This window comes from Lissotriton vulgaris, chromosome 7 (genome assembly GCF_964263255.1).
Source record: "Lissotriton vulgaris chromosome 7, aLisVul1.2, whole genome shotgun sequence".
Classification (NCBI taxonomy): Eukaryota; Metazoa; Chordata; class Amphibia; order Caudata; family Salamandridae; genus Lissotriton; species Lissotriton vulgaris.
The window spans coordinates 1,290,376,907-1,290,394,625 of NC_141695.1; the positions used below are offsets into that span (position 1 = coordinate 1,290,376,907).

At 41.8% G+C, this 17,719-nt stretch overlaps 1 protein-coding gene across 1 annotated transcript in view; it reads right to left on the reverse strand.

Moving 5' to 3' along the window:
• Nucleotides 1-13,544: 13,544 nt before the first annotated feature.
• The window catches only part of LOC147703511 (uncharacterized), a 112,548-nt gene continuing 108,373 nt past the window's right edge, over nt 13,545-17,719 (reverse strand). The window contains exons 7-8 of the mRNA XM_086931880.1: nt 14,476-16,325; nt 13,545-13,645 (exon numbers count right to left, since the gene is read on the reverse strand). Of these exons, the coding sequence (XP_086788006.1) occupies nt 15,652-16,325 (674 nt within the window). The 3' untranslated portion in view covers nt 13,545-13,645; nt 14,476-15,651. The remainder of the gene's footprint in view (nt 13,646-14,475; nt 16,326-17,719) is intronic.

Here is a 17,719-nt window from a genome sequence, read left to right on the forward strand (position 1 = left end):
ATGAAGCGTTCGACCTGTCGGTACCAATCGACTGGTTTCTTCCGTAATTTTGGAAAGTCATTTGTAAATGACACTATATCTTGTCTGGACCAAGGGACATGGACATATTTTCCCCCTGGGACTTCTCTCATGGGACACAACTTTTCAGGTTTGTCAGCTTCTTGTAAGACGTACTCAGCAGTCCGTGGTCTCTCCTTGCTATCCTCCTTTTTCTTTGCCCATCTGGCTTTCCACTTGTCTAGATCTCCCCATTTCTGTGCTAAGTTTATCAGTTCTTTAATCTGCGTTTTCTTCCCTGCGGTATTTAGGTTTTCTAGATCTTTGTCTGAAAATTCTACCCGGTAGGATTTCTGTAGTACCTTGGATCTGCTGATATCTATTCCCATACATACTGCTGTGTCCATTAATTTGTCATAGTATATTTTTGCGTTCCGAGTAAGGTGTTTGCACATGAACAACAACTCATCTTCCTCTCGGACATTCAATCGTTCTAAACCCACATTCCCTGCACTCAGTTCCTCTAGCTCTATTCTTAGCTTATAAATATCTAGTGGTTTCGGATGAGGGGTTCCCTTTTCTAATTCTCGGGTCCACCTTTCTATTTCCTCGGGAGTTACCACTGTCGCCCTTTGAGTTCCTGATGAGGACTCTATTAGTACGTCTTTGTTTCCAGTCTGAGTTCTCATTCGAGACATACTAGGTCCCTGCTCCCTATTAGGCAGATCCATCAAGGAAGCCATGGACTCACATTCACTTGCTTGGTCATCAATAATGAGTGGTTCCTTTCTGGGCGGGGGCATCATCGGGGTTATGACTGGAGTTTTAGGAGTATTCATTCTGTCCCCATATAAGGGAAAAACTGGACCAATGGTTACTGGAATCGTCAAGGCTTCAGGATTTGGATTTATCTGAGCTATGGCATGTATGAGATCATTCCGCTGTCCTCTCAGGGCATCCCTTTCCTGCTCGTGTAATACTCGATTCACGGGGGGATCCTGTATCATTTGGGGTACTAAAGAAGGATATAAATTCGGAGCAGATGGAGTGGATAAAACTGATCTTTCCTCACCAAAGGGGTTGTAATTCGGGACCACGGGGTCGGGTCTACCAAATCCCTCTCCTCCCGCTCTTTTCTGTTCTATCCCTGTGGAATCGGCTTCACTAGTGCTTCTTCTTCCTGAAGGTCTCAATGGAGTAGTTGAGCTCTGAGATCTGGTTTCTTCATTATAAGGCGGGGGACCTTTCATAAATAAGTCCTCTAAGAACTCATCTTCCGATTCACCCAGGGGCATCATGTGTCTGGTTTTCTCAGTACATTTCTTCCCTCCCGCCATTTCATTAGCTCCGAACATGGGGAATAACCCTTCTACCATCATATTTTGTCTCCACTGTTTCAATTTCTGCTCCTTGGTTTCTTTTACCATTTTTGGATACCATCGGGTCACTCCCTTGTCCATCCGGGGTCTGTCTCGCTCTAGAGCCTCAATTTCCCATTCCTCTAAAGCTTCATACTGAGTTAATCTAGGTCTGGGATGTAATTCATTCATTCGGGTCCTCAGGTTAAATAGGATTCTCCCGTTAAAAGTACCATCAATGGGAAAGGCTAAAACTCCATCCTCCGCAGTGTACTTTACCCAGTTCTCTAACCATACACAGGTATGATACCCTTTCTCTAACATCATGAAAGAGGCTGGAGTATTTGGCGGAGGAATGATCACGCCTTCCCTAGTTCGTACGGGTTTGTCAGTTTTGAAGAAATTCTTTATTTTGCTGACAAATGACATTTTTCTCTTTCCTCCGTACATGTTGTGAGGTCTGCCTTTGCTCATCAACTCTTTATGACACCCTAGATTTCGTGGATCAGGCAGAAAATCAGGGTACCACATACACCGCTCGTAACAACCTATAAGCTCGGTGCGGAAAATGTTTACCTCGTTTGTGCTTCCAATGCTAGCGCGACTCCAATTTCTCAACAACCAATCAGTGCAGAGGTTGCGAAGGTTCTCGACCAATGGGTGTGCGGCCTTTTCGCGAGACGCGTTCTCACGCTCAGGCACTCACCCCTCCCTTACAATTTCGGCTTCACTACACACCCGCTGGTTTAACCAATACCAGCGCGGCACGGAGTGACGTCAGAGCAGCCCTTCGGCTGACTCCCTCCTTCACAAGGTAACGGAAACTTTGTATTTTCTCTAAGGTACTATGGTTAATTTTAGTCAACAACGTATAACATTCGCCATTGTGTAGGAGTGTTCTAAAGAGATAGAAAGTTCTTCTTTTACTACAAGTAAACCACTTCTGTCTACTTTTCATACACTTCGGATAGACTTCTCTTGCCTACCCTCACGCAAGCATTAGAAAACCTGCTATTACCCAGTCTCATCCACTTCTTTCCGGGATATATACTAAGCCTGGGGTTCGTCAGCGTTTCCCTTTGCTATCATACAAGCTCCGATGACTCTATTACTCCCTTAGTGTGACCCTTACTAGGTGATATCAGACCAAGGTTTCTCTCAGAATCCCGTCACTTTCATTCATACAGTTTTCTGAAAAAGACCTAATTAGCGCTTCCAGTTCCACTTGAACCATGCACTAACTTTTCCTCCCTACAAATGACCTCAGAACGCGATGGATTCTACTCACCATCCGTTGTACAATTCCCCGGGGATTTCAGACAACATTCAACAGTCACACACAATTGGTTAACAAAACATATAATATTTAGCAGCAATACATATATATAACTTATCTTAAAACAATTAAAAATATTTCAAAAAACAGTTGCGCAATATAATATCAAGTAACATAACCAATATAAAAAACAATTTTAGCAGCACATTTATTTTTCACGGTTTATTTTTCTAACTATCTTATCTACCTATCTTACTAGTCCTAACCATTCCTCTGCTTACCAGAAATTACTGATAGAGCGCGCGGGTCACCCGGCTCACCAAACTTTTCCACGCACTGGGCCCTTTGCGTGATTATTTCCAATGTTAACGTTTTACTGGGGTGAACCAGGCGATTTCACGCACGCTCTTATGAGTAATCGGTTGGGTGACTCCTACACCACATACTATTCATGTACCTGACTTACCACAGGCACATTACTCCTGACAGATCAGGAGCTAGCAGTGGACAGGTGATAAGGGTTTTCCTAAAAGAGAGAAGATTCTACTTTACACATTTGATACCTTTAATATTACTTTTAATGTATAATGACCACAGACACCTTGTTGGTTTTAAGGGTTTTATATAGTATAAGTTTAGGACGAAAATGCCATTACAAGCAGGCAAATGCAAAGCAATACATCAATGATTAGTATTAGGACCAGAATATAACTTTGGAGTAGAGAGAGTATCATGGAATACAAGGGAATACTATAGGGCATGAATCATAATGAATATTTATCTAATACAGTTTAATCTAGGGCAAGGACGTGAGGAAAAACCTAATGTGTGACCTAATAATTTTATACTATTTCCTAAACCTTATGCTATCTTTCTAACTTCACGGCAACCATACTAAGGGAAAGGGAATAAGTGGAACAAGCTAGATAAACAGTCGGGTTTAACAATGTCCTATAGGAAGGGTAAAAGTGGAACATTTACTAATAATCAATTGCATAGATTTACATTCAAAGGAGATATGGAGAATATCACAGGCAAGATTGCTTTAATCAGAGGAGGAAAAGTTGAGGGTATAGTATAGACAGACACCTATGTCAATAGTTACCTAGGTGAAAATGAGGACTAACCCTGGCCACGGGTCAGTTGGGAAAGAACGGGACAAGGACCCTCAAGGATTCAGGAATACCAGAAGGTGAGCAGGTACAGCTCATGGACAGTCAGGACAGGATACCCCTCAGGTCTGGGTCAGGACTGGGTTCACCAAGGCACGACCAACCCCTCACAGCATCGGATGCAACGCCAGCGTTACCCCCTCTTCTGCACGGAATCCGCCAATAACCCCGATTGGGTTTTCGAATCTCCCAGCAAAGTGCTTCGTTTAGCACTTAGGACTAATTTCCACCCCTTGGAGTTTGTGGAAAGTTTCAGGCAGAATGCTCCGCAGCACTCTGTATCAGGTACCTATAGAGTTCGTAGGGTCAGTGACAGGTCTGCTAGTCGGACAAGTCGGACGATTTCTCTAGGCTAAGCTAGGCTATTTATACAAGTTTAGATCCCCAAGACCACCCATAAATGTTGCAAAATGACAAAGTCCCATCTTCTGATTGGTCAAGGGAGGTGGTTTGGTCATAGGTACCACCTATACTGCACGTGACATTATCCCTCCCCCTAACACCTGGTTCCCAGGCCTACGTGTGGGAAAGTACAATAGTGAAGAAAAGGTTTGCAACATTGTTGCACATTTCGAATAAAAATAGCATTTCTTCAAGGGCGAAGGTGTGTCTGGAAAGGACAGTCCCCTTTTCAATGGCCAATCTGGTCAGGTTTCATTGCTGCACGTCCCAGATCTTTAGGTCACATGGTGGGTGATACGTCAGCATCAAGATGGATCCCAACCTCAATTCAAGGCCCTCATTTACGGGGTACATGAAAAGTAAGCGAAAACAAATTAATAACACAGAATAAATGAATACACTGTACACCATGACCAACTACTCTTAATCCCTTATTTTATAATACTTATTGCATTAAGAGTTAGTGCAGAAAAGATGCATATACAAAAGCGGCTTTAAGATAGCATGAAGCATGATTAGTGACAAGCGGCCATTTTAACACCACTGCGCATGAGCGAACTTTTCCCTCCAGATTGCGAGTGCGTCACGTCACATGGGTATGACCGACGCATGCGCAGACTGAATTTCTGCAAAGCGGCCATTTTATTAATGTGCAAGCTTGATTATGATGAAAAACACATAGGCAAGCCTCCTAGGGATACCCGTGTGTTGGGGAAATACAAATAAATGACAAACAATCAGAGTTAGTACAGTTATGATTTAAGCGAGGTTCATGAAGAGAGCAAGTCGCGTTACGTGCGAATCCTTGCTCCATCAATACCACTCAGTGCCACATAATTAAACACCACATAATTACACTCGACTGAATGCAACACACACTCCACACAATACCACTCAGTGCCACATAATTATATGCTTCATAATTACACAGCGCTCAACGCAACATACACTCCAAATACCACTCAGTGCCACATAATTACACGCCACATAATTACACTGCACTCAATGCAACATACACTCCAAATGCCACTCAGTGCCACATAATTACACACCACATAATTACACTCTAGTGAATGCAACAAACACTACACACAATACCACTCAGTGCTACATAATTATATGCTGCATAATCACACTGCACTCAATGCAACATACACTCCAAACAATACCACTCAGTGCCACATAATTACACGCCACACAATTACACTTTACTGAATACAACATACACTCCTCACACAATACCACTCAGTGCCACATAATTATATGCTTCATATTTACACTGTGCTCAACGCAACATACACTCCAAATACCACTCAGTGCCACATAATTACACGCCACATAATTACACTGCACTCAATGCAACATACACTCCAAATACCACTCAGTGCCACATAATTACACGCCACATAATTACACTGCACTCAATGCAACATACACTACAAATACCACTTAGTGCCACATAGTTACACGCCACATAATTACACTGCACTCAATGAAACATACACTCCAAATATCACTCAGTGCCACATAATTACACACCACATAATTACACTCTAGTGAATGCAACAAACACTCCACACAATACCACTCAGTGCTACATAATTATATGCTGCATAATCACACTGCACTCAATGCAACTTACACGCCAAATACCACTCAGTGCCACATAATTACACGCCACATAATTACACTGCACTCAATGCAACATACACTCCAAATACCACTCAGTGCCACATAGTTACATACCACATATTTACACTGCACTCAATGCAACATACACTCCAAATACCACTCAGTACCACATAATTACACACCACATAATTACACTCTACTGAATGCAACACACACTCCACACAATACCACTTAGTGCCACATCATTATATGCTACATAATTACACTGCACTCAATGCCATACACTTCAAATACCACTCAGTCCCACATAATTACACTCTACTGAATGCAACACACTCCACACAATACCACTCAGTGGCACATAATTATATGCTACATAATTACACTGCGCTCAATGCAACACACTCCAAATACCACTCAGTGCCACATAATTACACGCCACATAATTACAATGCACTCAATGCAACATACACTCCAAATACCACTCAGTGCCACATAATTAAACTCCACATTATTACTCTGCACTCAATGCAACGTACATTCCACATACCACTCAGTACCACATAATTACACGCCAAATATTTACACTGCACTCTGTGTAACATACACTCCAAATACCACTCAGTACCACATAATTACACAGCACATAATTACACTGCACTCAATGCAACATACACTACAAATCCCACTCAGTGCCACATAATTACACAGCACTCAATGCAAAATACACTCCAAATACCACTCAGTGCCACATAATTACACTGCAATCAATGCAAAATACATTCCAAATACCGCTTAGTGCCACATAATTACACGCCACATAATTACACTGCACTCAATGCAACATACACTCCAAATACCACTCAGTGCCACATAATTACATGCCACATAATTACAATGCACTCAATGCAACATACACTCCAAATACCACTCAGTGCCACATAGTTATATGCAACATACATTCCAAATACCACTCAGTGCCACATAATTACACACCACATAATTACACTCTACTGAATGCAACACACACTCCACACAATACCACATAATTATATGCTACATAATTACACTGCACTCAATGCAACATACACTCCAAACAATACCACTCAGTGCCACATAATTACACGCCACACAATTACACTCTACTGAATACAACATAACCTCCCCATAATACCACTCAGTGCCACATAATTATATGCAACATAATTCCACTGCACTCAATGCAACAGACACCCCAAATACCACTCAGTGCCAAATAATTACACACAACATAATTACACACTACTGAATGCAACACACACTCCCCATATTACCACTCAGTGCCACATAATTACATGCTACATAATTACACTGCACTCAATGCAACATACACTCCAAATACCACTCAGTGCCACATAATTACACGCCACAAAATTACACTCTACTGAATACAATATACACTCCCCATATTACCACTCAGTGCCATATAATTACATGCCTCATACTTACTCTACTCAATGCAACATAAATACACTTTATCTATCAATCTATCTATCTATCACCCTTCTATCTGTCTATCTCTCTATCACCCTCACTCTAGCTATCTATCGCCCTCACTATATCTATCGCCCTCACTCTATCGCCCTCACTCTATCTATCGCCCTCACTCTATCTATCGCCCTCACTCTACCTATCTCCCTCACTCTACCTATCTATCGCCCTCACTCTACCTATCTATCGCCCTCACTCTACCTATCTATCGCCCTCACTCTATCTATCTATTGCACTCACTCTATCTATCTATCGCATCACCACAGCAATACTCAGCACCACCAGAGCATCACTCAGAGGCACCAGAACTTTACTATGCGCTACCACAGCATCACTGAACGCCACAGCATCACTTGTCGCCACCACAACATCACTCCGCGCCACCACAGCATCAATCTGTGCAACCATTTAACAACAACTGGTTCAAATATGTTCTCTCACTGTTTCAAGCTTCATTACAAATGTCACAAAAATATGTTAATAGATCACTTCTGTTCTTGGATTTTCATCACAATAAAATACAATGAACATAATCTTCACAAAAGTTATTTACAAAAGCTATTGCCATTATAAATTACAATAACTTTATAGTATTAATTATTAAAAAAATAAAAGCCATTTTTATTTGTAATATCAATACATCTAAGTCACGTAAATACAACACATATTGCATTATAAATGCTATAGGTGTCACATTTGCGAAACTTAAAACTATTTTCATTGTAAATGACAAAGCTATTCATTTCACTATTTTCCAAACCAACACATAAATAAAAAATGTGTCATTTACAATACCAATAGCTCAAACTTTCCTAATGCGAGACCTATTGCATTGCAAATGCTTGTTAAATCTGTAATGGTTGATATACAGAATAAAAGAAAGATAGTGCCAGAGACAAAAAAAACCACAAAAGTTGTTATTCTATGTCAACATTCCCAGATTACCACACTTCTCACAAAGTATATCTTGACCAAATAACATAATTACCAGGTGGTTGCCAGGTGGGCTCCTACCAGTAACTCACCAGGGGAGCTACAGTTTTTGCCTCCCCGTAAAGTAAAATGCAGCCAACAGCACATACCTGTGAATGTACACAAATATTTCTTCACCATCATGAAGTATTAAAGACCACAGTATCCTACCACACGTTCTCCATCATTAGATTGTTAACAGCTTCAAGGTGTGTTTAGAATTTGTATGCCATTTCGGTTTCTAAAAACTCCTTACAAATGCACCTTTGCTATATATAAGTGAAGGAGAACAAAGAAAGGCGAAGACCTGGCCAAATCTATGCATGTTACATCTGGATCCCCCACTCACCCACTAGTTGTAACAAGACTCCACATCTTGTCTCAGCATCTACATAAGGTCTCAAGTAGCCGCCTGTGACCCAATGACCTCCCCACTCACCGTTACACCAGTGGGGCGCGTTCGAGGACTCCACGAGTTCCAAGAACTCACACGCCCTATGAAGTACCAGACCGTAACCCGGAAAATGGTCATCGGCCCCTCCCTCTCTCCCAGATGGAAACAGATTAACACCCAATCCGGGGCCGCAGGTGTGTTTCTCAATATTCAAAAATCCCCAAAAACAAGATAGCATTGAAAGCGGGCGCCATCTTGCAGTGGTTGACATTCACCTTGACTACATCTCATGTTACAAAGGAAGGTTCACTTTTCAAACATAACCAGCGCTGTAAGGTTGCCACAATTACTACTCATATGATGTATCTTATTGTACAGGTGCAAAACTCAAACCTCAAACCTCCGTCTAGATTTATTCATTCAAGGTAGACGGTATTTCCCAAAGGCATTTTCCATTTCAACCAATGTGCAGAGCTAATCCTCAACTGCTGTGGACATAAATCTAGGTTTCAATATACATCTGTTGTTATTCTCATGTTGTTTCTCCTAAGTACTGTCATCAAAAAATCTTTGAAAAAACAAGGAAGCAGTAATATCAGACATACTCCTGCGCTACAAGTTGTCATATGAAAACCCGTTATTTGTTAAATGGAAGGGATATATCAATTTCATCTCATAGCCCACCAATATTAACACTTAAAAGGCCATCTGATAACCAGCTATGGCCTATTTCTAACGTTAATGCCTGGAGTGCACCAACTTGTCTAAGTAAAGTGATTGCTATTGAAAAAGCAACATTGCAGGATAAAAATTGAAGTTGACATAAATGCAATGGCTCAAAAGGAGGACCCATGAGCCTTGTTAGGACAACTTTAAGGTTCCAAACTGGTGCTGGTGGTAGCCTGGGAGAAATAATTCTTTTAAGTCCCTCCCAGAAAGCTTTAAGGACTGTTACATTAAATAAAGATGTATGTTGTCTATTTTGTAGATGAGCCGCAATATCAGCTAAATGTAGTTGTATAGAAGTATAGGCTAGACCTGATGGTTGTAGATGTAAAAGATAACAAATAATAGTTTGTACTTGTACTTCAAATGGTCTGCAGTTTTTGAGTTGACAGTAAATTACAAACCTTTTTGATTTTGCGCTGTAAAATTGTCTAGTAGTTGGTTTACGCGCCTCCTTAGGATCATCCATACAATCTTGTGGAAGATTAAGGTACCCAGTTTCAATGACTTCAAGGGCCATATAGCAAGGTTCATTTCTTTGGGATTGGGGTGTCTTACTTCTCCATGGTTCTGTGTGAGAAGCTCCAGGTGGAAGGGAAGTTTTGCTTGTGTGGCACCTGAGAACGCTCCAGTAGGGTGGTAGACCATGGATGATGAGCCCATGTGGGTGCACCTAGTATTAGTGTGAGTGAAGTTTGCCGTAACTTCCTGACCACAAATGGAAGTAGTCGGAGAAGGAGAAAAAAGTATGCAAATATCCCCGACCAATTGATCCATAAGGCACTGCCCTTGAATAAAGGGTGTGAGAATCTGACTGTGAAGCTTTGGCATTTTGCATTTTCTGGGGCTGCGAATAGGTTTATTTGAGGAAACCCCCGACTGTGAAAGTATGTGAGTAGGACTCTGGGTTGAAGTTCCCACTCGAGGACTTGTTACTGCATCCTGCTGAGGTCTGCAACATGATTGCTCATTCCAGGGATATGTTCTGCTAAGAGACAGATGTTGTGATGTAGAGCTAAATGCCATATCCTCTGTGCTAGGCATGATAGCTGAAGGGAGTCCACCAATGCAGAGTGTGATGTGTGCATCTGTCTAGCAACACTAGATCTTGAAGGTGACCCTCTGACTGATTACATTGATGCAAGGTGCAGTGGTCTCATATTCAGTCTAGCATTTGGAACTATGGCTATACATGATGCCATCATGCCCAGTAGTCTTAGTACAATTTGACTTGAATTTGGAGTTGCTAGTGCCAGTTGTGTATTGTGAATGCCCCTAGATATAGCTGTATTCGTTCAGGTTGCAAATTGGATTTTTCAGATTGACTGTGAACACTAACTGTTGTAGAAGAGTTAGGGTCTGTTGAGTATAATGACTACATACTTTTGGGCTGTTTGCTTTTAAAAGCTAATCGTCTAGGTAAAGAAAGACATTACTTTTTTCCCTTTAGATGTACTCCAAACACTGATAGAAATTTTGTGAATACCCTTGCAGCTGTTGTGTCTCTGAAAGGAAGTACTTTGAACTGATAATGTTTGCCTTGAAACAGAAGACGTAGGTACTTGCGATGGGTTGGATGAATGGGTATATGAAAGAAGGCGTCCTTGAGGTCTAATGTGGCCAAGAAATCTCCTTGCTGAAGTAGAGGTATGACCTCCTGAAGGCTGACCAATGTGAAAATGTTCTGACAAAATTTATTGAGTTGATACTCTGAGATCTAAAATAGGCCGTCCTTTTTGGGAATAAGAACGTTTAGGGAATATACTGCTGTTACCTATTGTTGCATTGGAACTGACTCTATTCCTCCTTTTCATAAAAAAGCTTATATCTCTTGTTTTAACAGAAGTTGGTGCTGAACAGAGAAGTTGTGTTTGGGAGGAGGAATGTTTGAAGGAGTGGTGCTGCGCTCCAGACAATAACCATGTTGGATAATATCCAACAGCCATTGATCTGTGGTGATGTTTTTCCATTGTGGCAGAAAGAATTTCAAATGTCCCCCTATAGGTGTTAAATGTTAGGGGGGGACCTGACTGAAGTCATTGTTTGGAACTGTTGCTATTGGCCGTGCGTTTGGAATTTCCACGGCCTTTGAAATTATTTACTCTACAGGATCCTCTGTAAAATCCCTATGAAGGTAAGAATTGGGTTTGGCCCTTGTATGAGAATGCTGCTGTCAGTAGTGGCAAGACCTAGCGCCTTGTCTAAATGATGGGTGGCAAAAGGAACCACAACATTTTGTGGTTTGAAGCACCCCCATTGATTTTGTCACCTCTGTATCTTTTTTCGATTTGGCAGTGGAGGCTCCTGCCAAAACTCATCCTTCTGTTGCTGAGTCTGAAGGCGAGGGTTCTATAGATGGTTTTCGGTGCGCGCCATGGCTTTTTTGAAGTGGTGGCCTGTGAGCAGGTTTTTCAGTAGAAAGTGACTTTTTATGTTTCGGATCAGGGGCAGACGTACTCATGGGCTGACATTCTTGGAAGGATTCTACTATTTCTGAGTATTGTTGCTGTTCAGATTCGGAACCAGCACTGTGGATAAAGATCCTTTTTGGGCTTTATTTGCCTCCTCATCTTGATCGAGCAGACCGAAGATATCTGTCATGTTGCCTGTGTTTCTGCGCTGCATGTCGAGACAGCACGCACGTCAGTCGCAAAGAGTTTTCGTCAACCAGAATGATTTACATACTTCACAAGTATCTTCTTTATGCTCAGTCGAGAGGTATAGAATTACATTTACATTTACTTTACATTTGATTTGTAGAGCGCATGGCTGCCCGAAAGCGTCCCAGCGCTTGCTTAAGGAACCCGTCCTGGTTTTCCCCTGCAAGATAACCCATTACTGGGCATCCCCAAGGTGAAAGCCAGGCATCCCGCTGCGAGGGGCCGTTGTGGAGATTAAGCAAGCTATTGCCCAGAGTTACAGAGTGGGACTCCATGATTGGAATAGGCACCGAGGCGAGAATTGTCAGGTCCGGGGAAATTTGAGCCCAAGACCCGCCGAGGCGGGGAATTGAACCCTGGTCCGGGCCAGACCTCTGCATCAGGGTCGGCCGCTCCAACCACTTGAGCCACACTTCTCCACTAGAATACAGACCAAATGGAGATAGGTATGGGGATATTTGTAATGGCACTGCAGACAGAAATGGAATGGAGTGCGGTCCATTAGCAGCTTATTTTCTTAGTGAGCTGACAGAGTGGAAACTATGGAGTCAGGCGTGGCCCTTAGGGCGAGAGGTTATTTTTTAGATCCAACCTGTTGAAGATATTCGAGACGTAGAATAAACTACTCGATAGAAACAATATCGTTGAATGTAGATAACTAGCTAACGGAACGGAGGCCAAAAGGACTTTGTCGAACCGGAGCGAGAGGGAGTACATCCGAACCGCTTGGCGGAAAAAAAACTATCTAATGCTGGAGTCGATGCACATTGCAATGATGGCAAAGGGAGAAGTCACATTGCCTTGTGACTCGAAAATAATTCTTCAAAGAAAAACAACTTGCAATCATCCGAGCCCAACACTAGATGGTGGTCTTATGCAAAGCATGTTTATCTACAGCCACTCATGCCTCGAACATGTTGTTTCCCATTTTGGAAAACATTGGGGGGAGCATGGAGTGTTTTCCTGGAGGCCACCCTACACTTTTTCCAAATGGGAAGCTGACCCCACTGCAAATCTGATAGAAGTGCATTTGAGGTGTTATTATCTCAGTGGTTGTGACCACAACTGTTTCTGCAGAGCATCGATACACCCCATTGTAACTCTAAAATAGGAGATGCACACCCCTTTCATGCCCAAATGGGTTGCAAACTCCTTGCACGAGTCAGAAAAACGTTTACAACTTTTAAAATGGATATATTATATACCAATATATTCTTTGGTGGTCACAAAGCCTTTCTTTGCTATTAGGAGACTTTGCAACTGCAAAACGTTTTGTACATGATGCCCATGTTTCTTTTGTTATTGTTTCCTCTTTTTAAGAAGATTCATTCAATGCAATGTTAAAAACATGTAGTGGTAGACCTGTAAGTGTATACAATAACTAGCTCCCCCGCTTTAATGAAACATAGTCTGGGCATACTGAAAGTATCCTGCTTTGAAAGATTACATTTTATTTGTGTTACACATACAATTGTATATTATCTTTTGAAGAATTGCATTGGCTCTCTTTCCTCAGAACCATAAAACTGGAGCATCTCGCGAATCTTCAGGGCTCTGAATGGTTGTGTGTAGACCAAGAGGTCGCTCTTCCGGTGATACTTCCGACCCGGAGGGGCCCAAGACCAGTATTAAATTCAATAGTCAGGTGTCTGTGTTCGTGGTCCGCACTACGAACACAGACACCCGGGAGATACGAAGCGAACTAGACGTCTGCAGACGGTCACTTGCACGAGGCGATAGAGCGACCTCTTTCAGCCCTCGCTTAAGAATACTTGGATACGGAACGATCTAAATATTTTCTGACCATTATACCATTTCCCGGGTGACCTATAAGAGCGCATTACGCTTGTCAGCCAATTAATTCAACCCGACTATTGAATTTAATACTGGTCTTGGGCCCCTCTGGGTCGGAAGTATCACCGGAAGAGCGACCTCTTGGTCTACACACAACCATTCAGAGCCCTGAAGATTCGCGAAATGCGATGAAACACGTGTCGGCTGGTTGTTCTCAAGCTGTGATAAATTAAACCAAGACAACAAGACTTTTTTTGCCTATATATGTTCATTCTTTCGCATTAACTGCTTAATATTGTATGTATTACTGTTGTTCCTCTGCATCTAACTGCTAAATTGTTCAGGGCCACATTGTGACCTTCTTATACTCATTGAGTGTGTGCATAGGGTATGCCTCTCATTTTAACGTTGGATTAGTACAGCTAGCTGACTTCTCCTTTGGGTGGTTATATGGTTGTCCACTCACCCAGTTGCACCACCGTTCACTCTATCCTATAGTGCTTCTATTCTGGCAGTGCGCCCATTCTCTGACCTCTAAAAACCATTTTTTTCCCCATAAAACTGGAGCAGTCAGGGAAAGCAGGAATGCATAATGGAATAAAAATTTGTTGAGAGATGTGACAAATAGTGTAAGTCTGTAGCAATTGACCTGTTGACTCAAACAGAGCTCTCGCACACATGCAAAAGCCGAACCTGAAATTTTGAAACCATCGCTACAGTGTGGAACTGTTTCCTCAAACGCTTGTCAGAAAGCTGTTATAGTTAGGTCTCTGATGTTATTGTGTAATAATCATAGCTACGAATTGAGTATACTGACTAATCAGTACTATTTAATTCTGTGACACCATTACTCTTCCAGTTAAGACACTTGAACGCTGGACTTACATTTCTGTGGTGTGTGCTATCCTCTGGAAATCATACTCATTTACTTACTTGAATGGGCCTGTCTGTTGGCCTAATGTCTAACTGTTGTTCTACCACATTTTCCTTCTAATATTCTGATTACAAATATATGAAACACCAGGGGGAATTTAGTGCACTCAGTACATACCATTACTTTGAGGTGTGGAATTTACTGAGTGCCACAAATTCTTCTTATAGCGTGTTTATGCCCTCAAACTGAGGCATAATATGTGGATGCAACATTCAACACACCACAATATGCATGTCCGCCCTCTTTTCCTGGCTTTCCAACACCCCAGATATATTTTGCTTGATTTTTTCTGGTCAAAATATTTTAGGGGGATGGTGGGAAGGGACTGCAGGTTTGAAATAATTATTACACAACTCATAATTTCGATCCCTTTGTAAACTCCTGTTTCCCTGGAGACCGGAATTTACAATCTGAGTCATAATCAAGCTCTAAGACTCACAAATTATGGAACACTACTGTATTGCATGTGTAGCAAGTGGACCTGCTTTCTGGTCTATTTACCAATTAAGTTGAAATTCTGCATGCAGTGCTTAGTTCTCCAGTGCCTGTAAATATTAAGGCCATTTTGTTCTGCAATACTGCTTTTCCCTCTTGTACATTGTTTCCCATAAATCATGTTTTGAGGTAGAAGATAATACGGTGCTACTGCTTTTTGGTTGTGTTGTGATATTATAATCAGAAGCCTCTGTTGCCATGTAGTACAGTCTTGCGTCATACTTTTTGCTCTTTAGTACAGTTGCATAGTTTATACAGTTTTATATTATTTTACCATTAATCAGAAGTTTTCTAATGAGTGGGGCCATGTCAAAGCTGGTGTCTCTTTTGATGAGAATTCAGATCACATTTCCAAGTGAAGCGTTTGTCACACTGAGTACATTTATATGGTTTTTCTCCTGTGTGTATTCTCATATGCCCATTCAGATTATCTTTTCGACTGAACATTTTGTGACAGAATAAACATTCATATGGTTTGATTCCTGTATGTATTCGTTGATGCATAATAAGCTTTGCCTTACGAAAGAAGCTTTTTCCACACTCAGTACATACATATGGCTCAGCTCCCGAATGTGATCTCATATGCTGGACAAGCTCTTCCTTTAGACTGTAGCTTGTACCACACTCCGTGCATTGATATGGTGCCTGATTTTGATGTGCATCTGGGAGAACATTTTGAAAAACGAAACTGTTCATATTTCCCTCACATTCATTATCTTTGTTTGATATTTCTGCTTGCGGTTGTTCCCATGGTGAATCAACATGTTCTGAATTACTGAACTCACTTCTGCATTCAGTAGTTTTTTCCTTTTTCATTTCCTGTACATTTTCAGACCAAGGCTTGCTTCTAGAATGTATCCCCCTGTCAAATATCTGTGGTAGCTTCTTGCTTTTAGGCCCTGTACTAGCTCTTTGGAGTGCAGGTGGTCTGGCATACTGTAATAACTCTAAATCTTTCTTTTGTCTCTTCATTCGTCTGTCACCTGTTGGGTTGAAAAAAGAGTTGGTTATTAGCTTTCGTCATATACGTAAATGTCATTACAGAAAACACAGCATTTTAAAATGAGTCTCAGTCATGTGTGTGGAAATTAATTAGATTCCTAATTGATCATTATTAGTATCACCATACCTTAGTTTATAATAGTACATTCTGTTGAGTCTTGGTTTTAAATATTCTTATTAAGATTGTTTAACTTTGTTTTTGATGCTTGGGGACACCACAGGCACAATGTGTCAGTAGACAAACACCAGCTCCAAAGTCAAATAGGTGGGCTTGAACCTCCACAGAACGTCGTTCTTGCACCATAGCTAGGAGAGAGGTGGGCACAATCTGATCACCAAGTGATACAGTTAATCTATAACAAAATGGGTGGTGACTGGACAGGAAAATCACTTCTCTGAAAACAACAGGGATCTGTCAAAGCACCTATGCTGATGCAGGGGGCAAGATACTGCTGGAGAACCTAGCAGAGCTCCCAATATGTTGCCTACCAGACCTGAGAAATTATATCAAATACAGACAGAGCAAACTGGGCGGAGGCAGAGGTGCAAAGATGGAGAGACTTATACACACATTTGCCATGCAAAACACTGATTCTGTATCAGCACGGCAATTCCTTTTTTTGTTTTAGTTCAAATAAATTGCACAACGTTTTATAAGACAAAACATTGGAACTCCATGATAAATGTCTAACAGGCAAATTACCAGAACCATCGCGTACACATCCGGGGATCACAGGATAAATAAATCTTACGACTGTAAGGGAACTTCACGGGGAGGGGGTGGGTGTCAAAAGAAGAATTCGGCGGTGGGGGTACAAATATCTCCTCTGTAGCTGTTCCAGGGACCCCAAACCATTTATTTATTTATGTCATTTGTAAAGCGCCTGAATCACCCCAGGTGGGGTATCTCCGCGCTAAACCGAGACTAGGAGGGAGGCAGTGAATAGCAGGCAAGTGGGGCAGAGATTAGAAAAGCAGGGTTTTTAGTTTTTTTCTGAAAATCAGATAGTTGGTAGAAGTGTGAAGGTCCAGGGGAGTTTGTTCCAGAGTTTGAGGGCAAGGTAGGAGAAGGATCTGCCTCCCATTCTGGTTTGTTTGATGCGGGGTACAACAAGAAGGCCTTTCCCCTCCGAGCGGAGAGTGCGAGAAGGAGTGTATTTGGACAGTTTGTTGGTGAGATAGACCGGTCCCATTTATTTTAGACTTTTAAATACTATACAACAGATTTTAAAGTGTATTCTTTTGCGAATGGGAAGCCAATGGAGTTTACGTAGGAGTGGGAGAGAGGGGGTTCGGTGCGGGGAGCTCGTGACCAGACGGGCCGCCGTGTTCAGCACAACCTGCAGGCTCTGAAGGGCAGATTCTTTGGTGGAGA